At 38.0% G+C, this 25,736-nt stretch overlaps 1 protein-coding gene across 1 annotated transcript in view; it reads right to left on the reverse strand.

Moving 5' to 3' along the window:
* HCN1 (hyperpolarization activated cyclic nucleotide gated potassium channel 1) overlaps positions 1 to 25,736 on the reverse strand; it is a 181,515-nt gene that overhangs the window by 14,801 nt on the left and 140,978 nt on the right. Inside the window, exon 5 of the mRNA XM_017730194.1 lies at positions 7,527 to 7,767. Coding sequence (XP_017585683.1) covers positions 7,527 to 7,767 — 241 coding nt within the window. The remainder of the gene's footprint in view (positions 1 to 7,526; positions 7,768 to 25,736) is intronic.

Genomic DNA, 25,736 nt, shown 5'->3' on the forward strand with positions numbered 1-25,736 from the left:
ATGACTGAAGTAGCCTTAAGAGCCACACATGGAGCCATCTGAGTAAGAGGAAGGAGATCACTGGAAAGGATTTATTTTATTAAAGCAAACTTCTCTTTAGTTTATTACACTCCTGCATGTTTGATGTGAGTAATTATCAGAGATTTTGAATTACTGACTTACATAATATTATTATGGACTTATTCTGAAACAGCAAAAATCAGAACTGTCGCACAGAAGTGGTATTACACCAGTTTCTATCAATATGTATTTGTATAGGTAAATTAGATTAGTATTACGCTCATTAGATATGTTAATAATTCTGCTCTGTAAAGCCCCAGTAAGTGATGAACTAATCTTTTCTATAAGCAAAAGACTCATATTCTTGTGCTTCATCCCTAAAGATGTCAAAGTCTTTGCATTTTGCCAATCTTATAGGTACAGTGAAGAATGAATCTGTTCAGTAATTCCTCCTGTCACAAGAAGAGTAATTTGTAATCCAATCACCTAGTACTGAGAGGAAAAGGTTCAACAGAATTGAAATCTGGCAATTTCCTTCCTACCATTTATTATTGGGATTATATCACAAATGCGTTCGAACTACCAAGATATTAAAGAGAAAGACAAATACGCACTGAGACGGAGAAAGCAAAAATGGGGGAGCTGTCATTATCCACTGCTGTGTACTTAAGTTTGTATTTTCAGTATTGTAAACTATAGATACGCATGACCTTGGACAAAATGACAAAAAAATGAAACAACTTCTTAATCACAACATCCTCAAAATACAATTGCTTGTATTTTTCACCTGCTTTCTGATTCTTATTCTCCATCCCAAGAAGGCTGAGTTCAGGTGTGTTGATCTCAAGCTTTCAATTCAGCTTAACTGCAAACACATGTGCAGTCAGGTTTTCCTACTCACTATTCAAAAGGGATAGGTGAAAGCAGCTTCCCACTCTTTTCCAGCTTCTGGAGGTTGTTCAGATGTGTGCTTCTCCCTTGCCTTTTCCTCCCTTTCCCATCAGTCTCATGCCCATGCTGTTCCCCTGCACTCTCAGCTCCTCTGTCTCCTATTTATTTGCACCACTCACAACCTGACTCCTGTCCACAGCGTCCTCTCTCTGTTGATACCTATCTCACTCCCCACACTCTTCCTACGGTTTTGTCCTGTGTGTTAACATAGTCCACAACATCCATTCCTTCTCTCCTGACCTTCATTCACATGTTACTCACCCTACAGCTGGAAGGAGAAGATCATAATTCCTTGGATAAAAAATTGGTTGTATGGTCACATCCTGAGGGTAGCAGTCAATGGCTCAGAGTCCTGATGGACATCAGTGACAAGTGGTGTCCCTCAGGCATCCATACTGGGACCAGTCGTGTGTACTGTCTTCATTAATGAAATAAATTAAGGAATCGAGTGCACTCTCAGCAAATTTACTGATGAATCCAAACTGAGCAGTGCGGATGACACATCTGAAGGATGGGATGCCATTCAGAGGGACCTGGACAAGCTCGAGAAGGGGCCCATGGCAATCTGATGAGGTTTAACAAGACCAAGTGCTGGTGCTGCACCTGGGTAGGGACAAACCCCAGTATCAGCACAGGCTGGGCATGAACAGACCGAGAGCAGCCCTGCCCAGCAGGACTTGGGGGTGCTGGTGGGTGAGAGGCTGGACATGCCCCAGCCATGGCACTCCCAGCCCAGAAAGCCAAACTGGGCTGCATCCAGAGCCCCGTGGGCAGCAGGGGAGGGAGGGGATTCTGCCCCTCTGCTCTGGTGAGACCTCTGGAGCATTGCATCTAGTTCTGGGGTCTTCAAGATAGGAAGGCCATGGACCGGTTGGAACAAGTCCAGAGGAGGCCGAGATGATCAGAGGGCTGGAACATCTCTCCTATAAGTAAAGGCTGAGAGAACAGGAAAAGAGAAGTCTTAGAGGTGACCTAATTGTGATCCTCTGGTACCTGAAGGTAGTCTACAAGAGACAGAGAGAGACTTTTTACAAGAGCATGTGGTGAAAGGACAAGGGGAAATGGCTTCAAACTGAAAGAGAGTAGATTTACATTAGATACTAGGAAAAAATTCTTTACTGAGAGAGTGGTCAGACATTGGCACAGGCTGCCCAGAGAAGTTGTGGATGCTCTATCCCTGGAAGCGTTCAAGGATGAATACTTGGATGGGGCTCTGAGCAGCCTGGTCTAGTGAAAGATTCCCCTGACCATGGTGGAAGGAGCAGAACTAAATTATGTTAAACGTCCCTTTCAACCCAAGACATTCTATGTTTCTATGATTCTAGGGTAATTTCTATTGAGGGCAACCTTATTTCATCCTGTAAGAGAAAATATGTATCAGTGTCAGTGGGAGAAGTTTCTCTTGTACTTGTAAAAGGAAAAGATGCCTCCACTGCTATGCTGATAGTGGCAGCAATCCCATTCCTAATTATGGGGAACTAGGAGCAAAACTTCTAATAATGGGGAGCTATTAGCAAACAGAAAGTAAAAAAATGAAGGAAGACATAAAAAAAATACACTGATGTTTCAAAAAATAAGATATAGTTCAATTAAAAATAAATAAAATGACTATAGAATATTAAAATCCCATGATTCTTCACTGGTAGCTGTGGCTTACATAATTTCACTGATGTAGAAATGACTATATAACTGCACAGTACAGTGAAAATTATTTTCGTGTATTCTTCCTTGTCTAATTCCTGTCCCTTTTATAAAACGCACATGAACATACATGTGAGGACAGGGATTCTAAGGAAAGGCAGTAAAAAAATTAGTGTTTTCTACAAATTCCAGCAAAATGGTAGGGGGAATATGGCCAATGAAACAGTACCAGAAACTGCTTTCAAATTCCTACTAGCACTTGGATATGTAGGATGATAATGTCCTTCAACCAGCAGTCTGAAAAAAACCACTTACTGGGATGAAAATGAGCACTGTTCACACTGCTGGGCTAAATAATGCTCCTGCACGCAAAGTTCAAGAAGATTATATTTATGAACGCACATCAAGGTCAAGGGACAAAATGCTCTTCCCACATAAATACCAAGAAACAAACCACAAGATCTCTGGGGTTACAGTCTTCTATTTACTCCTTCCCTCCCCAAAGGAGAAACCAGTGAGCACAGATGAGGAAGGAGGCAGACAGTAGTTAAGCCCTGATCTTTCTACTGTCATCACTTTGCATGTCCCTTAAAAATAAACAGAAAAAGTACAGCAGAAGTGTAGTCAGATTCATCTATTCCACTGGTGGTTATCCAGGCATGTTCTTTTTGAGAAGAATTACCCAGCAATGGTAAGGTTTATCCAGTTTCCTATTAGACCAGATCTATAGGGAAGGCTGTTTTTAATTTAAAAAAAATTAGGCAAGAGAATTTAAATGTTCAACATCAGTTTCAAACATCAAGATATTTCCTCTTTTTTACTGCAACTTTTGGTTTTCCAGGCTTTCATTCTCCCAACAGTCTCCATTCAAGTCACTCTCAAATACTGGTGATACTGCTTTGGTTCCTCTGAAATCTTGGCTTTCACACTAATCTCCAGTTCTCCCACAACTTAAGGGTTGTTGTTTTTTACTGGTAAGCTTTTTTACCTAAATATTTTTACAGATATAATGTTAGCACAGAAATATTTTACATATTAAGAGTTTGAGAAATGTTTTCCAAATCCAAGGCAGCATGCTGGTTGTCATGGGTTAGCAAGCATAGTCCCGGAAGTGATGTTCTTGCAAAGGGGTGCTTACAGCTTCCTCTGTGAACTGACAGAACCTATCAGCTGGCCAATATGGACATTTGAATATGGACAATTCTTTGAGCCACTTAAAGTTGTGACCGCCTCTGTGATCCACACTTAAGAATGGACAACCTCCCCCCCCAGCCCTCTCTTGTTTCCGGTGCTGGGACAGGTGGCTGCGGGCCCCATGCGGGGACCAGTGGGCCCAGCAGAGGCCCTGCTTGGGCCAGGCCACGGCCATCCTGGAGCCGATGGGCCCTGCTCCACCCGTGGAACAAGGTGAGATTAACCCTTTTAGTGCTGTGGAGAGCTGAAAACATGAGGGAAGAGAAGGAGGAGATGCTTAAAGCTGAAATTCAGTTGTGAAGCTATGATGTATCAGAGTACCCGTTGTAATTTCATGAAGGCATGGGGGGTGGAGCGTTCAACTTGTACTTGTGAGCAAAAGCACCTGTGCTGAGATAGGCAGATGCTGAACCAGCTGTAATTTCATGAGAAGTTTGAACACGGAGAGATGGAAGTGATGAGGACTTTTGCTCCAAATGGAAAAGGAGAAGACCTCAGTTCGTAGAGATGCTCCCAGAGATAGTCCTAGAGATGAAGATGAGGAGGACCCTTTGCTCCCAGGGAAAGGAGAAGGACCTCTGTTCTTAGAGATGAAATGCTCCCAGAGATGGGTGAAGAGAACTTTTGTTTCTGAACGGCTCAACCTTAAAATTGTACCCCAGTAATTCAAGAGTGGACCCTCCAAAGCAGTTGTGGGAAAAGCTGCAAGTTGGGGGAAGGGACTCACATGCAAGCAGAGAACCAACCTGGGTGGCTGTCTCGTTGTGATAGTGTTTTCATAGCATGGGCAAGAGAGACTCCTCTTCCTAAATGGACTGAACAAGGCTATTATGGAAGTGGTAAACAGGCTGAACATCTCAAGTGTTGTCTTTTTACATTGTCAGTGGGAGAAGGGAGAAAGGTGGGGGGAGGAGAAGTGTTCTGAAGGTGTGGTATGATTTTTTTTCCCTCTTTTTAAGGTCTGTTAATAAACTTCTTTATAGTCTTTCAAGTTTGGTGCCTGCTTTGCATTTCTCCTAATTCTTATCTCACAGAAGGTAAACAGTAATGAGTATTTTGGACCAAACCACTACACTAAATTGGTGTTTCTGCCTGGTTACAAACCGAACCCGCTACACTGGTGAAACCCTCCACTGAGTTCTGGAGGTAAGCCTACAAATCTCTCCAGAGTCAAGGCCCCGAAGTAACTCAGCTCTGGGACATACCTGAAAGACAGAAGTTCGCATCTCTGAGCTGGGACAAGGAACTTTCAAATCATAAGACATTCAGAAGTTGAAAAAGCATCTGTTTAGGCATGGCACCCTGTCACCTGTGTGCCCTTTACTTGCTTCTGGGAGCACAAATGCTGATATTGATGTATTGTGTCAGACCTAGGAGCTATACAGATCTGTTGTTTTAAGTAGCATCATCTTAAACAGAGCATCAACCTCAGATTTCTCATCTCTCCATTAAGCAAAAAAGTGGTTATTTGTCTTAGGATTTGAATGGGGCCTTGCTCTTCCAGTTTATTATTTTATTACTGTGCAATATTTCTCATGTCTGCTTTGGTCAAGAAGCTTTACTCAGATTCTGATACACACTTCAGGGCAAGAGGGCGTTCTCCAGAGAGATAAGCATGTTTGAACTATTTTTTATTTTCTGCTTTGACAATCCAAACCTTTTCAATTCACAGATATCTAATTTGGTGATTGTTTCCTCTCTTTTCAGCTGCAGTCATAGAATCATAAAATCATAGAATGGTTTAAGTTATAAGGGACCTTAAAGATCATCTAGTTCTAACCCCCCTGCCATGGGCTGGGATGACATTCACTAGATCATGTTGCTCAGGGCCCAATCCAGCCTTAAACACTTCCATGGATAGGGCATCCACAGCTTCTCTGAGCCAGATAGGTTTTTCTTCTCCCGAGCTAGAAACATACTTCTGGAAATTCACAATATATGGTGTTTTGCTACAACAGATCTGAACCACTCCACTTTGGATCTTAGGGCATTTCCTTTCTCAGCTTCTCTCTCCCTGTGCACTTGCCCCTCCTCACCTCTCCTCACCCCTGCATGCTACAGCAGCAGCTATTACCTTCCATTTGCCCCAGTAGCTGTCAGGCTTTGGATACATTACCATCCATTTTTGCAACACCTGTCTCATCCCAGCTACAGTTTGGATGGCCAAAAGTGCTTTGGTATGCAGTGTAATAAGTTCTTGTAGTGTCTGGATATTGCAAGTAGCTTATTTTTTTGTCTGCATTCCTGTTAAGAAGGGCAGCAGATGAACAGGATGAGCTAAATAGTTGTTTGCACTGCAACAACAGGCTGACAGTTATGTAAAATACTTTCATGTGCAATCTCCTCTTATCCTCTGCTGGTTCAGAGGAGTATTATGGCCAGATTCAGCATGCAGGCTCTTGCAAACTCATTTTCATAAACTAGGGCACTGCTAAGCATAGAGGAGACCAAGACCAAGACCAAGGTTGCTCTGTTTCTTCATCCTCAGCATTTACCTTTTCTTTCTGCTTAATCTCCTGTCTTCAGCATCTACAGATTAATCCTGTGGGGTAAGCACAAGACCTCTTTACCAAAGCACTTCTACAAATACTGGTGATACAAATCACCTTGCAGAGGCTACTTCAGAGTGACAAGGTCTGTGGGCTGGATCAGGAGCAATTGCTTTAGCACATTATTCTAAAATGGGATTAGTTAAGTAACTCTGTAGCCCAATTCAAACATTGAGCCAAATTCACTTTTCTTGGCCTCCCCCTTCTGTATACCAACTAAATGGCACTGATTAGGCTTACAATTGAGCATTTTCTAAAAGGCGTTCAGGTCAGCTGTGGGATCATTGACAGAATTAAACAGCAAATTAATACAATGACCAGCTAACTGCAAGTCTCATGGGCAGCAGTGGTACACACACAGATATTCAAGCAGCTTCGGAAAACCAGCCTTTCTGCTGCTTATGGAAGCAGACACCTATTCTATTGCACAAAGACAATTTACAGTCACAGGGAACAACTATTTTATATCATCAATTATTATATGTAAGAAAAGCAATTGCTTTCATTGAAATATAAATATTCAGATGCCTTCATCTAAGCAAAAAGTCATTTTTCATTAGGATTACCAGATTAATTTAATTAGGATTAAAATTAATGCCTGGTTTTTATTAATATACATCTATTAGAAATCTACCTAGTCAGATAGGAAGTCCAATTTCTCATAGTATATATTGGAAGGATAAACATGGATGTATGCTAGAATTCAGTGAAAAAGCACTAATAACATCTTGAAATATTCATGAATTACAAAATATCCCATGCAAATAATGCTCTTCTATTCACTGGTAATTTTGCAATCCTTACTATGATTTTTACCTTTAGATTTATGACTCAAAAAATTGTATTCTCTTAAAAATACTAATTCTGTCAATTTTTCCTTTCAAAAGCTGTAAAATTACTGTAATTATATTTTTATTTAAATATTGTCTATTAAATAACAGTGCTCTGAATTTAAGATAACTTCAAAATTCTGGAAGGTCATTCTGCATTTTTAATAGCTGTCCTCACAACAGTAAGCAGACTCTGAATATTTTATTCAAAAATATTTTGCAAACTCTTCACTGCAGTTTGAATTGTCTAGGCAAATGACTCTTAGCTGACTTACTCAGAAGTCTCTTTTTGTCTGTTATCTGAACATGTTTTGTTCTAGTGCATTCACTCCAGTATTACCATTCATTTTTTCCTACTCACCTCCAAAGTAAGAGCCATCTGTCAGCTTCAGCTCCTTATTGGATTTGGTGATGACACCAGCAACACCGTGTTGAATGAAATACATCTTCTTACCCACAGCCCCTTCTCGGATAATATAATCTCCAGGTTGGAACACCTCAAATCTCAGTTTGCTTAGCATGGCAGTCACAAAATTTGGGTCTGCATTAGCAAAAAGAGGCATTGTAGCCACCAGCTTCCGACAATTGAAGTTGACAATCTCCTAAATGGGAAGGAAACATCATGATAATAATGGTCAATAAATATGTACAATATGATGGGCATTGAAAAAAAAAAAACTTTCTGCTTTCCTTACAAAGAATTTCTTTATGCTCATATTGGGACTTTTCTGTGTCTCTCTGCTTACTTTAGAATGTATTTTCATCTGTTTCTAGTGAAACAAAAGTGCAGTGTGACTTGTATTTCTAAGGTTAAAGGTTGTCTCCTTCTGGTGACTTTTCACATGTTATTTATTATTATTGCCATTGGAGTTTAAGGGCAAAATATGACAGAAAGATAAAAATTAAATAGGAGTTACACTGCTTGACAACAAGATTGGCTGTTGCAATAACTATATTAAGCGATGAAGTTATGCAAGCCCTGTGTTTCCCAAATATTGCACCAGTAACATCTTTCTGAACATATCCAGTGATAATATAAATATACGTTACTGAAATCAACAGGAAAATTTCCTTCACAGTTTCTAATTCATTTTATAAACACAGAGACATACATTTCTGCCCTTCCAAGAGATATGTATAAAGTAGACCCCTATATGCAGAAAGCACTAGTATTTTTCTAGGGCCTTAAGGGTTTCTCCTACCAAGGAGAAACTGCATTTACAGAGCACACCTACAGAGAACATCTACATGAAAAGATTAGTACCAAAAAGAGCTGTAAGTATCGTACTTGCTTTAAATAAATAAAAACAAAACAAAACCCTATGAACAATTTCTGAAATATTTCCAAGCTCATTCTTGCAGACCTTACATTGTCTTAGGAAATTAACATGGTCAGTTGCCATTACAGATTTAACATTGTATTGAAAAAGTGAGACTAATCAGTATTACTCATGGAGAGGGCTCAGGCAGGCAACATCTACTGAGGTAGCAAACTCAACATGACAGGAAGAGCAAATATAATCATCTGTATACAAATGCGAACAGAGCAAATAAAAGAAAAATACAGCCAGCAGTCACCTAACTGCTTCGCAAAACTAAATATGCCTTTATTGTCAGTGGAGTACCCCTAGCATTTCTTACACTAATCCAAGGCTTCAAGATTGATGTAAAGGAGACATTCCACCTACCAGTGCTCTCACTCCCTTGACTGCATTCCTTCTGGAAGGGCCTTTTTCAACTTCATATACATCTGCTGTCTCATATATCTCATATGTGCCATGCAGACAACTCTCTGAGCATGAAGCTCGGATATGCTTATCCGCAGATCAGACAAATACTTTTCCTCTGCCAGTCCCAAAATGTAATATCCTGCTTGTAGACAGGATGGGGAAGTTCAGGTAATTTCACACCACAAGCAACAAAACCATATTGGGTTCTTCAAATCAGTTCCCTTGAATCTGGGAAAGAAGGGGAATCCCCCTCTGAAGGGAAGCCATTTGCTACTGAAGCAATTAACAAGCAAGTGCATGAAGAGCGAAGAGAGTGAAGGAACAACCACCTTTCCCTGAGCATCCTTTCCAAATAAATCTAGTGGGACTTAGAAAAGTAAATTGGAACAAAATGTCTCACCAGGCACCCCACAAAGTAGTCCCCCTTGTAAAAACACATAGTAAATTTTATGCAAGATACCTTCTGTTTGCCTGAATCTAAACATTATCTCAAGTAACAGCACTGCAATTTATGAACTGCCAGATAGGTGACATTCAAATCTGTGAATACTGCTGAGTCAGTAAGTCAAGAGGGGTAATCCAAAAACACCCTCTAAGTATATTTTTTTATGATGCAATAAATATCACAATGAGATTCCAACTGGATGTCTTTCTAAAGCATGAGAAGCTTGTTTTCCTTCTTTTTTAAACTCTCCATTTCTTAGTAAAGCTCCAGCCATCACCTCCCTCCCAAAGGAAAGTTATTTGCTTCCCCCACTGCTAGCAGTACAGTGGTATCCCATGAGGAGCCCCAGACTACATCCTCTGCTCCCTGTGAGACTGCCTTGCTGCCATCTCCACTGATGCTGGCAATAACTATTACTTGTCTTGTCTTGCTCAGGGACTTTTCAGTAGGCTTGCTGCTTGTTTTCTGGTTCTGAAAGTGAATAGCTTGTCTTGCATGCCCAGGAGGGAGAGAAAGGAAATTACTAAAGAAAGCAAAAATTGACTGGAAATTATATAGAAGCTGGTGGGGAAGCACAGAAAAGGCTGGGAGAGTAGAAAGTTCAACTCCAGTCAAGATTAGGAAGAAAGAGTAAAATAGACTTAGGTGGAGTAGTACTATGAAAGAGAGAATGGGAGGAAAACAAAAAGAAGGAACACAAAGACCTAGAAAAAAACAGACAGGAAAAAAGAAGGCAGGAAGCTTGACTTTAAAAACAAAATGAGAAATGGAAACTGCTGAAACACGAGAACACAGGAACACAAAACTTGGAAAATAGGTGTCTGGAGTGAAAGCTGAGAAGTAGGGCAGGTGAAGTAAACAAAAGGGAAATCGGAAAAAAAGCGCAAAGTTATCTGTAACATATCGTTAATAGTATGATAGGAGAGACCAAGACATGCAGAGAAGGGAGAATTCAGACCTAGATGACTCCTTTGTGCAGACTCAGTCCTGCCAACGCAGAAAGGAATTCATCTCATCTGTGGAATCCCAACAAAACACATCCTCAAAAGAGGATGTTCACACTTGGAATTTCATGTCCTCTTACGGATCAATCTTCTTCCCACCTTTCTCGCACATTATGTAATCTGTATCTGGATATACCCATGTATACACACACATTATCCTGCTCAGTCTGAGTTGCCTAATGAAGGTACCAACATAGCTACAAAACCACCCTGCTGTGGTAATTTCAGCTGTTATTCCTAGTAATGCATTCATTTTGTTGATTAGTTTTCTGTGAAAGTTTGTGCTAAAGTACAAACTTGCCTTATTTAAGATGTTAGAAGGTGGAAAATTACTGAGGGAGAAAGAAATGTGTCATTTTTAAGTGCTTTGTTTTTCTTTAAAGTGTTCTTTTATTTAAATATGAGATCATTCAAAGCAAGTAAAATATATTTCCCTAAGTCTTAATTACAGGCAGTTCTGCAATTTCAGGTTCTTGTGTATTACTTTAAATATCATCCTGGGGAGAAAGAAACAGTAAAGATTATGAAAGTGTTTTTATGTAACTCAGAAAGTACTAGGAGAAAAAGTTCTGTGTTTTAAAAGAGAGGTAACAAAAGAACAAGCTGACAAATTAAGAGTTGACATTTTGTACAGAGAAAAACCTTTTACTCAAATTTTTCTTTTAATTCTTTCACTCATTTTTCTTTTAATTCTTTCACTCATATTTTTCTTTTAATTCTTTGGAGCTAGGCTGGAACCAGACTATGCTGCCCAATATGATATCTTAATTAAATGAGATTTTGTCTCACCTCTATCTGAAGAAAATACCAAATGAAACCTGAGAAAAGCATCAGGGAAGAAAATACCAAATGAAGCTTGAGGAAGGGATTAGGAGTGCATTATGTAGCTGAAATAGTTAAAGAGCAAGAATGATTCAGACCTACATGGAACAAGTGTTGATCTATTCCAGTTGCTGGTCTCTTACACAAGAATTAACTCAGAGGTGCAATGGTCTGCTTTATATAGGAGATTGGTTAGGTAATTACACTGGCTTCTGCTCCTTTGTACTATATTGGGTTTATTACTCCTCTTGACCTTTCTGGATATTTTTTCAAACTGATGTTAAAGTGTCAGATATTATCATTTTGTGTGGGTTCAATATTTCTTGATGGCTGCTCTGAAGCATCTCAAGATATTATAGAAGCAGTCACTAGGCTGTCCCAGCTGTGACTGGGATTCTCTGATGGCATCTCTACAAGTTTATAGGATCTCTTTTCCAGAATATTTTTAGATGTATGTAGTGCTTTTAGTTAGACTGACTGGAAAATCCTGTTGCTTTAAAGAAGGAAAAGTTCTTGAAAGAGCTGTATGCCTGAAAAGTTCTTTACTTTTTCTCAGTAATTTAGTTGAGCTAATAAAAGCTACTACCTCCGTCTACAAACTGTATTCTTCTTATGTGTAGGGCATTTAGAAAAATAGCTTAGCTTTGTTTGGTCACTTTTACATATTATTGCAAAAATCTAGTGTGTAACTGTAACAATGCACTTTTTTTCTGAGTTTTCTCCTTTACATTTTGCTTTCAAAGGATGCAAAACTAAATTAGTCTTAATTTCCTGATCATTGAAAGGAAGAAATTACTTTACTGAGAAAACTATTTTTTCTCTTAGAAATAACTCACAAATTAAAAATTACTAAACCACCATTAAGAGAGAACTATAGAAAAAAGCATTATATTTGGGGATTTGGGGCTGTTTGATCAGGTTAGATATATTTAAACCCAGTTTTAAGGAGCTATATTCTATACTTGTTCATGATTTCCTGTAATTTTTTAACCCATTGGTCAATTATAGTCAAGTTTGGCAGAAAGGAGACATCTCACTGATACTAAGTTCTCACAGGTTTTATGACAGCAGGCAGTCAGGAGGACTAGGATTAGTACTCCACAGAGGGAATGACTACATCATTATCTAACAACTTGTTAAATGCCAGAAAATCTACATGTGGCCATGGGATGCAATATTCTTAATTTGTGGTGCACCTGAAATCATTCAAATTGCTTTGACACATTCTGTTTAATCATCTCTACAGAGTGTGACTTAAAAATAAATTTTGCTCAGAGGCTTTTCATGTAAGTAACAACAACTATGTACATTTTTTCTCTTTGAATGGGATTGCCACAATTTTCCATTTTTCAATTACATTGATCAGTTTCAACACAGAGACTCTGTTCAAATTTTACTTAAAATATGGTAACTCTTGCATTGTATGTCTAGAGCTGTGTCAAGAAACACTATTCCTTCTTCTTCAGGACTTGATATTTTGTCATTCTGTTAATATAGCTGGATACTCCTTGTGTCTGCTTTAGAAAAGCTCCCTGTCTAGCCCCTTTGGTTATATATTTTAAAGCCCAAGAATGCTCTGGTCTGAGGTAGCCAACATATCTGACTTCTTCAGGACTTGATATTTTGTCATTCTGTTAATATAGCTGGATACTACTTGTGTCTGTTTTAGAAAAGCTCCCTGTCTAGCCCCTTTGGTTATATATTTTAAAGCCCAAGAATGCTCTGGTCTGAGGTAGCCAACATATCTGACCTACAGACAAGCCACAAAACCTGAAAAAATCCTCTGATCTCTAAGGCAAAGAGAGTCCATGGGATCTTAATTGCCTTGAAAATCAGTGACCAGACTGTCTATTTACATTTTCAAAGCCCTGCAGTTCCCAAGACCCACAGTATACCTGGATACAGCTTATCCACATGCAGAAAATTTGCTAGCCAGCTGTAAGAAAAACTTAGGCAAAAATAAAGGAAGGAACACAGGCTTTGCAGCAAAACAAATAAATTCCAATTCTACCAGGACTGACAGGACTGAGTCAAAGCAGGGATGTTTTTTCTGTCTAGCTCTGTTCAACTCAGATTAAGAGAAGTCAACCCTAAACAGAGCATATGGTAGCTGGTACTGCTGTCTCCTAAGAGAAAGGAATCTTTTTTTATGCATTTGCAATCAGAAGGGATAAAGATTTGAGCAATTATATTTTCTTGGCTTCGTTGATTAAATGTTGGCCTTCTGCATACTTTTCTGTCATTCCCTTCTTGATTAGAATTTTCTATTCAACTCCTTCTATGCATTTTTTATGCTTCAGGATTATTATTGCATTAAATTCAAATGCAGACAGAATAATCCTTTTGAGGCAATATGGCTCAACCAAACCTCCAATAAAGTCATTCCGACAAAGGATATCCATCTTTTCCCCAGTTTCTTAATTGATTTAATGGAGCTTAAAGAGAAAGCAGTTCTGTGCATCTCAAGCTCCTCTTTGGATTGTCCATTATATTTAGAAGATTAAAAAAGAGAAAAAGAAAGAAAAAAGCCACTATCTATCCACTCTTTCATTCATCCAACTGCTTATCATTCTGTAACTATTTTAAAACAGAATTTAGCTTTCATCTTCTTCAATGTTCTGAAATGTTCAGTGCTGCTTAAGTTTGTTTTCCAGCTGGGAGAAGGACGAGAGGCTTTAAAATGGGAGCAGCAATACAGCCAATGTTTTAGGGCAGTCTGTAAAAGAGAGATAGCCAGTCTAATTTCAAAACCCTGAGAAGTCCTGATAATTCAGATAAGTATTTAAAGTTTGCGCCAGCTGACCAGTCTCTGCTTCTTGAAGGTTTTACCCTTTGAACTTCTGCTGAATGAATTTTCTCAATGCATGCTTTTTGGAAAAAACACCCATAGTTTATTACAGAAGGTAATTTGGAATTACTGCTATACCACAACGGCAGTTGCTGTAGGGACTCTTACTAACTGAACAAATAAACTGCAATTTGCCAAAGTATTTAAGAATCACTATTTCAGTTTTCTGCCCCTGAGTAACTAAATATCTTCATTCCCATTTGTGTGTGTGTACACTGGAGTGTTATATTTGCTAATCCTATACAGTATTTAAAAAATAATATCTTGGGCAGGGGACAATTAAGGCTGAAATCTTTGTTTAGCAGGCATTTTAAATATAGAAGTTGCCCATTATGCCAATGGGAATACAGATTTAAACATGTACTTTAAAACTTTAGCAGAAAATTAATCCTAAGAGTTGTGAAGTTGAAAAAATACTATCAGCACCGATATCCTATTGGTATCCACATGATTATCCATACTTTGTGTTAGTACACGGAAGAATGGCATGAGTTGGACATCATGTTTGCTTGACAATGAAGCACACTTCATGTTTTTCTAAACGTCACTTTCAGTGATTAAGAGGAGAAAGTTTTGCTAATAATCACAAAACTTAGTCCAGTCTGCTTGCTCACAGGTTAGTATCTACTGCAGCACTGCTTTTCCACTGTCTATGGAGCCTCCAGTCACCTCCTCCAGCTGGTGAACTGCTAGTTCTGGAAACCATTTTCACTACTGAAGATTTGTACTGAAACTCCACCTGCCATCACCAATCAATACATGGTTGACCTTGTATATCATCAGTGTGGCAGCTACTATATTTTAATACTACATCCTCCAAAAAACCCAGTTCAATTGCTACTTACAGCTTTGCTCAATGAAGACTACCTCTTATATCCACCAAAGTCAGTGAGATTTCACCTGATAGCCAGAAGAAAAAGGGTTTTGTTTTAGTATAGTGCTGGAAGGAGTGCTGCTATTCTCAGCACAGTGCTTGATTCACCTGATAGCAAGGGACAGTAATTGTGTTTGAGAGAAAGAAAAAGAGGAGACAGTGGAGTTTCACAAAGACAGCCTGAGTTACATCTGTGTGAATTATTAGGTAAAATATATTGATTGGGGTGCTTTATTGTGTAAAACATGTCAGTTTGAATGCAGGACAGCCTGAAGAGTTTCTCTCACTTGAGAAAGGGAAGGCCATGAATAGAATAACTTGTGGCTGAATGCAGGGAAGAAGAAATCTGTGTTTGAAGCTATGGGGGATGACTGGGGACTAAAACAAAGTATGAAACAAAGAACTAGGTGGTGGAAAAATATAGAAGAAATGGAAAGCTATGGTTTGAATAAAAATTTTTGTGTTATTTCTGATTTGCACTTCTTTGATCAAGATCAGAAACTGAAGCTGTGAATGCTTCCATGGAGAATTATTGTGTGCTCTGAAACAGGCAAGGAATTCCTTCTGCCATTCCACCTCTCCCTCTTTGTCCTCTCTTCCCTTCTTCTGTCCCCCATGTACTGCAATCCAAATGGCCAAAACTAAGCAAGAATAAAGTTCTCAAAGAGAATGTGCTTTATCTACACCCTATGCGTATGGTTTAGTTGACACAATAGGAGGAACAACCAGGAAAACAGTTATTTAAAAATCAGTGGTGATTTGTTCAGTGAGTTATTTTACAGCTCTTGAGCAGCTCTGGATGAGAAATACTGCTATCTTGTTAATTGCTAGGTTAACACTTACTCTTCTTATTATGAACTAAAAGCCCATTGGTTCGAAGGCTCTCTCTATAAATTTATTAATTGGCTTAAATTAAATCTTACTGATTATACTGGATAAATCCCAGTTAGCTGAGCTTGAAATAGCCACACTGAAATTATGCTTAGTGTTTTTAAGTACATTTCATTTTGCATCTAATTTGATTTGTAACTATTTAATGAAGGCCTACTCTACATTATGTGGGAGAAACATCAAACTCTTAACTTATACCTAACACAGAAAATTTAGACATTATTGGACAACGTATATTCCCCATTTTGAAGTGGTAAGAAAGAGCTTTTGTAATGAATGAGAATTATTTAGACTTCTTAGGAAAATGTGTTACAGGACCCTGGATGCCTATGTGTGTATGAGCTAGAATATTTACAATGCCAGCTATAGATGTACACATTTATATATAACAGAGGGATATAAAAAGAAAGATAAGGAGGACGCACAATCCCTTTCTAATTCTGACTCGGCCTTCGTCACTGCTTTGCAATGGGAACTGGGACAAGATAATTGTAATACCATTTGAATTTGCCTTCTAAAGGAAACAACTGACAAGGATGCTGGAGTGGGATCAGGTGCAAAGGCTCAGTGATCTTATGTTGTGAATAGCAGCTTACAATACAGGTGTAAGAAGCCCATGACCCACATTCAGGCCGCTGCTCCAGAGCCCAAGCATGCAGAAGTAGAAAAATACTGAAAGTGCTGGTTTTAGAGCCCTGGTTTACAGTGAAATGAGGATGATGCTCAGTTGTATGGGTGAGACATGGAGAGCTGGCTCCAGAAAAGTTATCAGCAGGTCATAAAAATGAAATTTCTGGGAATAATTCAGTAGAGTGTCAGCCAGACAGCCCTTAAGACAGAATTTGCTTGAGAGTACGACTTTGGCTAATGTTGGTAGCTGCAGGGCAAGGAGATGAATAAATGGCAAGGGAGTTGTAAAAAGTGGAAAAAATTCTGAGGAGTGCAAATGGTGACAGCAAAAACAGCCTCAATAGCAGATCATGTGGAGCAAAGAGAAGGCAAACTGGCAGGCGCAGACTAGTCAATGTGTATTAGTAATAACAGCTAGAGTAAAAGTAATGCATCAGACTTTAAACATCCAGTAGGCAAACACACTAAATAATGGCATGGCATCAGAGTTACAAAGCGTCACTTTACAACTAGGACCCAAATCACAGTCAATACTTGACAGATCAAGGATGCACTAGGACATTCTCACCATTTGTACATCCTGAAAAGTCTTATTCTATAGAACATGAAGAAGAAGCAGCTATGTAAATAATAAACAAGAAACCAGGTGAGATACCTACAGCCTTCTGCTCTCCACATTTACTACTGCTGCTCTGTTTGCTCTCTGAATACCATCACTGAGGCCTTAAATACTTCTGCTGTGCTTCCCCTCCAGGGCTGGACATGCACTAAAAGCAAAGGGGCCTGATGCCAGCAGGGCACTCAGGAACCACCACTGGCATCTGTGCATGAGCCCAGGCGGCCATGGGATGCAGTTCTTTACATCATTTTAATATTCTTTTTCAAAACAACTTCATTTCAGCTGCTTTCCCAAAGTTTAAAATTTATTTAACTATTAATATCATTTAATTAAATTATATATATGTATAATTAAATTGCTCACTTAGTGAATTAAACATAGGCTGAGGTTTATTTCTGTAAGAAATACATTCCTATAATTTATTCAGAAAGTTCTTCAAATGACTATATCTTAATCTCTACCTTTATATATAAATTTGTCTATATTGATTTTATATCATAGGAGGACCCCTAAACCCCTTGTAAATACAGTTCATTTTAAGGTAATATATTATAAATATAGTCTGGTGGCATAAGAAGTATGTGCTGAGATATATGGCAACAGTAGAAACAGAGACCATATCAGAGTACCTGATGCAACATATGCACTCAGTACCATGCAAAGATATCAAAAGAGTTTTATACAGCATTCTTCTCACATGGACATCTTGGACACATATTTGCATGTATATATATATGTGTGTGTATGTATGTATATATATATATATGCTCTCCCACATGTGTATTTAAATGTGTACATGGACATACCTATATGTCTAGAGATGTACATATTTGTACATTAAATGAAAAAAAAAATGGAAGTGTAACTAATTAATGTGTCCCATTAGAGCTGTATTTCAAATTAGATTTAGTTATCTTATTTAGAGGGTGATACAACTCACGTAAGAGTGTGTGCTTGTATAACCCAAGTTATAATCTCCAAGCAAAGAGGTAAGAGGAAAGAAGATTCTGCTCTGAGTCCCAATTATGTTCTTTGGAAATGAAATGTCCTGATGTTCTATATTCTGCAAGGACACATGATCTGTATCTATTTTCAGTGAACATCTTCTCACATGGTGGCCTAAAAATAGGTCAGCCATGAACTTTAAATAATGGCTCAGGAAGGGTATTAACCTCTTTCTCACAATTCTAAGTTTGTCCCATTGCTCTAAGTATCAATATTATGAAGAACGTATGTGGTGTTAGAGAATGACAAAAAAAGCAACCTATGCCTCCATTTCTGCCTCTCTACAGATGTCTTTGCCTCTTTATTCCCTTCAAGGTCTGTTATATATATTAAGCTGTCCACACACAATACAGACAGCATTTCTCTTCCTGTAAGTAGTGAATGTCTTTTCTGCCAGGTGTTAAAAAGCGTGAACTATTTAATTTCCAACCCTGCTTGGTGAAATATGGATGATTGTGAAAACTCATATTTTCATAAATACACAAGTGTTTATTCAAGGTGTGGCAATGATTGGTACATCCAGTTGCTGGATTTTTGTTTTGGGGACTGTGGATATCTGTATTAGCTGTATTTCCCAAATAATAACTCCCACAGCACTGATGCCATGAAGATTTTTTGCCTTTTCTTTTATACCCCTGTTATACCTTTTTTACAGCTTCTGTATTCCTAGTGCTTTTTGCCTACATTCTTGGACTCGTTTGTTCATCTAAGAGACTAAACATTTTAGAAACTTCGTAGCTAGGGATCAGTGTGCCCCAGACCCCAAGGTCCTCTCCAGAACACGTTCTGTAAACTAAGATAGAACGAGCCAGGGGAAGGTTCCTTGGGGAGGGGGGCTCATTCAAGCCTCTCATTGGGGAATCTTTGATGGATATGCTAATTAGTAAGATCTATAGTGTTATACTAGATTTTTTGGGGGTGCATTGTGGTGTGCATTTCGGTGCATTCGACCTGGACATAGTGCACCTAAGGATCCTTAAAATAAATACCAAATCAAAATCCCTTTTTCCCTTCTAACTGTGTTTGACTCTTGATTTTAAGAGTAGGAAAAGGCATCAGCATAATGCAAATTTTTCAAATGTTTCTCAATAATTCTGTTTTTTTCTTACTTTTTGAATAGACACAAATACATAATTGCTTCCTGATTTTCAATTTAGTAAAAGAAAAAATCCTCATTATGAAGTAAATTTAATTTTTTAATACATGTAAGGGATATTCATGAGATCACAAAGATAATAGTTTTCAGTTGCACAGTTACCCAGTGATGGCCATACAGGCTAAAGTGAAAACTGCAAATTACAAAGAATGTGGCTTTTCTTTAAATTAATGTATTTGCCGCACAGATATTTATTTTATCCACAAAATATTTTAGTCTTCAAGCAAGGTATCATCCATTGCTTCAAATGTACTACAGTGAGTGCACAAACATGCAACGATCAGGTCATAAACTTGCAACTGTTTGTGTTTTAGGGCACCTCATTAATATCCTTTCAACCAAACACAGACTTTTTTTCTTTTCACAAGTGAGGGAAAAGAAAAATGGATTTATTGAGAAGAAAATTAACATCATCTCCACAGAACAAGCTAGGAGATTAAAATCCTTTTCAGGGAATTCCTTGCTTGTCAGTGCTCTACTACTACCACGGCTGGCTTAAGATCCGGTGCTGCCAGTGAGCCAGGACTGTACAAAGGTACCATGAAAGAGGGAGTGGAGACAGATAAAAATATTGCCTTGAACTCAGTCCAGGAGCTACCAGGAAGTCTGTACCTGTACTCACAGTGTCAGACTCCACATTTTGCACCAACTTTTAATTTCACTCATCTCTGAGACTCTCATTAATCACTAGAAGTATCACTTATTAAGTTCTTTCAGTGTTAGACACTTTAAATGAAACAAGTGTAATTCAACACCTTGTACATCCATATCTATGCTATATTTCATTATCTGTCAATTTATAATAATTTCAAAATTTTAAATTCAATTTCCGTTTCCATTTAATCCCTTACATAAAAAATTCTTCACCAAAAGAGACTGAACTTTCAAAATATTCTTTTGGGCCTGTAGAGGAGACTCCAGATTTTTCAGGTACCAAAAAAATTTCAGTATTTCAAATTTGACTTACCTGCAAGACAATTCCTGGAGGAAAGATTTAAAGTATTTGCTTATTGCATTTTCTAGATAACAGCAACAATACAAAAGCACAGATTAGACAGAGTTTTATACAGGTTTCAAAGTAATGTACAACTTTTTTTTGGCTAACATGAAAGTAAAACAATGATTTAGCATTGCCTTGAAGTGCAGAATTTAACTTGCATTATCTCCCATAGCTTTAACTAGATTCACCTTCCTAAATCATCGGTGTACCAACTGGAAATTAAGTTCATAAATGTGTATTCAGAACAGATTTTGTGCTCCGTTGTTTTTTGCTCTCCTTGTCTTTAAGATCACATGCTTTTAGAAGGCAACTCCAGATTTATGCATGGGAAGTGCTGCGTACCCTTCTGTATGCTGCTACTACCATAATGTGCAACTGAGTGCATAAAAATTGGCACATACTTGCTTCTCCATCAAACAGTCCATGGCATATTTATGTCCTCTTGCTGGCAGTGAGTCACAACTCTAATCTTTATTCTTTATTTGGGGTGACTTTCATAGACAGTGGCACATTGAAAGGGTGCCCCCTCAACATAGAAACTTTTGTATTACATGCCCCCCCTCCTCCCCCCCAGCATTTTTACTGGTTCCAAATAAATATCCTTCAAAAGTCTTTAGCCTGCTTTCTGAATTTAAATTCCACAGTGAAAACTCAAGGAAAAGATGTTCACTCTCATCCACCTCCATTAATGAGATTAACACGAAAGGGATATGGGCATGTCTATACTGCGCATCCCTATCTTGTCTGAAATATATTTTCTACTGGAGTCTTGGCTGCATCCTGCCCTCTGCTTTGCCCCTTCCCCTTCCCATGCTTTCATTATAGAACTGCCATGACTTTTTATTGCAGAAGTCTATGAAGAAGAAATTGAGAATTCCAGTAGTTACCACAATGCCAGATCCTGCATTTCCTAATCTTAAGAGAGACAATGTAATTTCCAGCTCTGCATCAAGAATTTTAATTTACTTATTTTTCATTTATCTTCAATTATTCTCTAAAGGGTTCAGAGGAACTTATGTTAAATTCTGCTGTTTTATTGTAATGGATTCATAGTCACAATTCAGGGATTAGGGCAAAATATGATTTGGTTTTAGTAAATAAACTAAAAATTTCCACATCCTAACAAAAAGGACAACTGTCAAGCTAAAGCAAGCATGATATTAAAAGAATATGTTTACTTAAGAAGAACTAGCTCAGGAGTTATCTGAAGTATGTTACTATTATTATTTTGAACCTCCTAAAAATCAGCAATGCTAACTATAATTGCAATAGCATATTCAGATCTGATAGAAATTAACATGTTCTGATAGGCACCAATTGCAGCCACATCTCTTGGGTATCACCAGAAACTGCATTGAGATTAAAAAAATGTGCTTGACTCTTTCTATCCATTGCCCCAAGCACCACCTGCGTATCAAGTAGCTGAGAAATTCTTTGGTCGGTTAAAAATTGAGACATGACAGATACTTGGAAGCACGATCTTGGGCGGAACAAGGCAATGGGTGAATTTTGCCTCTGTGGGACAGCTGCTGTACCCCCATTGCACTGGACCTGGCACCCACAAAAACCTTTCCAACTGTGCTCTTCAGATGCCTGAATAGCAGTTCAGACAGGAGCAGACACAGACTGCATTTACTTTTCTGTTACAGGATTTGACTTCTTTCACACCATGCAGTTTGCATCTAAATAGTTTGAAACTTTGCTCAAACTGCTCACCCTTCTTTATAGGAAAGAAAACCACTGCACTAAAATTGGGCATTTATTTGGATTAGTATATTTGAAGAGCTCATGAAAGAACTGTCATGTCTGAAATACTTATTAAACAATTACAACACAGGAATCTCATAGGTGCTGTAACATGACTATTCCAAATCATAACTACTGAGCAGTGCTGGTGTATTATTATCTGTATTATTGGAAGCAGTTACACCTGGAACTTGTCAAAGAATATCTCAGCTCGGGATGGATTTGCTAATAAAGCATGTCAAACACAGAAAGGACTGTGATCAAAGTTGCTTGAACACGTGGAACAGCAGTGGAAGTGGTTGACAATTCAGCCCCAGCATGCAACCTGTGAATGTGCTTACATTAAAGGGCAAACACACTCCCCCGAGCTCTGCAAATCAAACCACATTGTCTTAGGTTCCTGGAAAACAGCCTTGAGTGTGCACACCGTTTGTTAACATGTCACACCTGCGGGGGAAAATCCTCTTAAAACACAATAATCCAATCACTTGGTGATTGTCTGCCCATTTCCACTTTAAAATGGCCATTTGTTACTATTTCAGTTTTGAAAACTTCATTACGGTTCCTTCTAAAAAATTTCTTTCAGCCTTGTATACTTGGACCACAATTTAGGCAAAATTTGCACAGATATTTGAAAAACATCAATTTTCTTTTTCAGCATTAGTCAAATAAATAATGCTGTGGTATATCAGCATTTATTTTGCAAGACTGACATGCTGCATAATTCACTCATGATTCAGTACTCCAGAATATGAACTACAATTACACTTTATCTGTGCCTCCGAGAAAAACAAACAAACAAACAAACAAAAAACCCCTTTAATTCACTAGTTAAAGATAGGGAGATATTTAAATTACTTCCAATGTGAGTACATCTATAATACTGATGCATTTTTCTTAGCTCGACTTTTTAAGCTTCATACTAAGGATCACTGCATATTAAAATGCAGAAAAGTACAGTGGATTGCAATGAACTAATTACCTTTCTGTCTTTTATGAGATAAATTTATGGACATAAGTTGTTACAGAACCAAAATCTCCAAATTTAAGTATTTCCCTGATACTTTACTGTGTTTTAATAAAATAATTTGATTTTCTACCATTATTTTAATGTTTGAGAGTCCATAACCCAAAATCATACTGACTACACTCTTAAAAAGGCTCAAAGCATTCTGTAATCTAATTACACCCCATTTTGGCCTTATACTATTACTCTGGAGATTCTTTGTATGTTGTGCATTATAATATAGTCTAAATAAGAATATATTGCTTTGTGATTTCTAAAGATAAATACCAAATCAAAAGAAAGATATTAAAAAAAGGAGGTAACTTTTAATGGGGAAAAGGAGAAGGTCAACAGCTAAGAAAAAACACCAAGGTTAGGAAACTGATAATTTTAAAACTGACTTTAAAAACACAAAAGAATACCTAATTTGTCTACATGTACCAAACCTTCTGGTTTGTGTCCAGTTTTCACTTAGGATACAATATAAATTATAAATCCAGTAATGGAAGCTTTCCTTTACTTTATTGTGTGAGTACTTTCCTTACAAGAACTGTCATAAAATGCCACTCTTGATGCAACACTAAGTACTGTGGAAGATGTTTCTTGGAACCTTACACCTGACTCATTAGGCTGTAATAGGTACCACAATGTACCTACATTCACTATCCCTATGGGAACAACAAAGGTCAAGGACTTCATACAGGTCTGCTCAGTTCCAGAAAAAGCGCCATGTAAAGGTAGAGAAGCCTGTTAAAAAGAAACTACAAGAAGTTTCTTATGGTCTGGCTGGAAGTTACTGGTGGAGAGCAATATTAAGTGATAACCCCTAAATAAATACGTAAAATAATGTATTCATTACCTCTTAGAGTTAGTTTTTACCATTACAATTTAAAACAAAAAGTAAACTCAATGGTTGGCAGATATTAAAAAGCAAATTAACATTAGGAATTATTTGTATTATTACAACATCAGTATACTTGCTGCAGACCTGGTGCTCTCAGCTCTAAAAGGCTGTAGTAGACCCAGGGAAAAAAAACCCTGAAAATAGCAAGAAGAATGATCTAGCTTCAATGCAAGAAAGAATTAAGTAGAACATGTCTCTTTACCATCAAAACCACACAGTTTAAGGATGTTATTATATAACTCTATGAAATTGTAAGTGGCATGCAAAGAGTCAGTAAAAATTGACTGTACTGTATCACTTTTGCTACAAGAATTAATGGCCATCAAAACCAAACAACATTTGGAGCCATGTTCAATCCCAAAAGGTGGTGGTTTCTCATGCAGGCGGGGTCAGGTCTGTGCTCTTTGACAAAGGACAGTGCAGAGGCTAAAGAATGCAAATACGTAACTGGAAGAGATGTGTATTAAGTATTACCCAGTACTGAAATCACATCAGTCTCAGTGCATCCCTCGACCTGTAAATACTGTGAGTCTAGGAAAGTCATTAAGGGACACACCATACTTGCCCTGTTCTTGTTCTTGCACAGGCATCTACCCACAGCCACTGCTGTTGAGGCTGGTGGCTTAGACAAAGGCGAGAGCTGAGTCACTTGGACATATACTCAGTTACAAGATGGAACTAGCAATGTATATGTATTTAAACTTTTATAATTCAGGTGTCCTTCTGGAATATATTTCTCTTAGGTGTGTGGGAGTTTGTCGTGTTTGGTTTTTTTGAACTTCTTGTTTGTAGCATCTCCATTTCATGTCATGACAGTTACAAAGACCACTTTTGGGATTAAGGCCTTCTGAGGCCAAAAGATGTTCAAGCCTTGTAGGTGGTAAGAATTACAAGTTTAAGAATATGAAGTTCAGTATCTGTCTGCTGAAGAACTAGAGATGATATTTATATAAGGGAAACATGCTAATTGTTACCAATTTCTAATCACTACCTCAAAAAATGAGGGAGAGAGATCGTTAATTGCAAATGCTATTGAAGACAGAATTTATTTCACATGTCAACTGCTGTTTGAAGATGCAGCCTTTTTTCTAAGCTAGTCAGCCAGGTTTTCTTTACCGTGAGACCATGTGTGTGTGGGTGGTGTGTGCAGAGAGAGCCTGATGATTATCTTAGACTCATTGCAGAACTTGTATGGAGCTACAGATAGGTTTGATGAATCCAACCCTGCATGGCCTCTAAGAAGCAATTTAAAATCTTTCATCTCTACCAAAACTGTAACTGCCAGGAGCCTCTTGATTATCCTATCCTTGAGAAGACTGGACACTTATTATCAGATAAGTCTAACTGTGAAAAAGGGAATATGCTTTCAGTTCAAGTGCAATTTCTGAATTTAATTAAAAGAAACCCTTAACCTTTGCTTCTGTCAGAGAGCATGTGTCCTTACAAGCAGGTATGCACATAACACATTGCAATTTATGGTTAATTCAGTTTGAGTGAATACTCACCTAAGAGTATCCAATTAACTACATTACCAATGGACTAATACACCCAAATTGTGCAGTTAATTAAATGGGGGAGAATATTGAGATTTTCAGTCTCATAAATGTCTGCCTTAGTTCCCAGCCATAAAACTCAATCTCTTTGTTAATACCAGAATATCCTTGAAGGATACAGCTCGGCCACTAGTTGCTTTACTCAGCTTTGAAGCACTTAGACAGAACCTTGTACAATTTAAGAATGTTCAGGATTCATTTTTCCCTTTTTTTATGAAGCCTTAGTTAATACCCCGCAATAAATATGTTTCTATTATCCAACAATGCTAGGCACTCACACACATGCATCAAATCTTTCATCAGATTTTCATTATTTTAATCATCAAATCTGCTATGAA

The sequence above is a fragment of the Corvus brachyrhynchos genome, unplaced genomic scaffold, assembly GCF_000691975.1.
Source record: "Corvus brachyrhynchos isolate BGI_N302 unplaced genomic scaffold, ASM69197v1 scaffold42, whole genome shotgun sequence".
NCBI classification, from domain to species: domain Eukaryota; kingdom Metazoa; phylum Chordata; class Aves; order Passeriformes; family Corvidae; genus Corvus; species Corvus brachyrhynchos.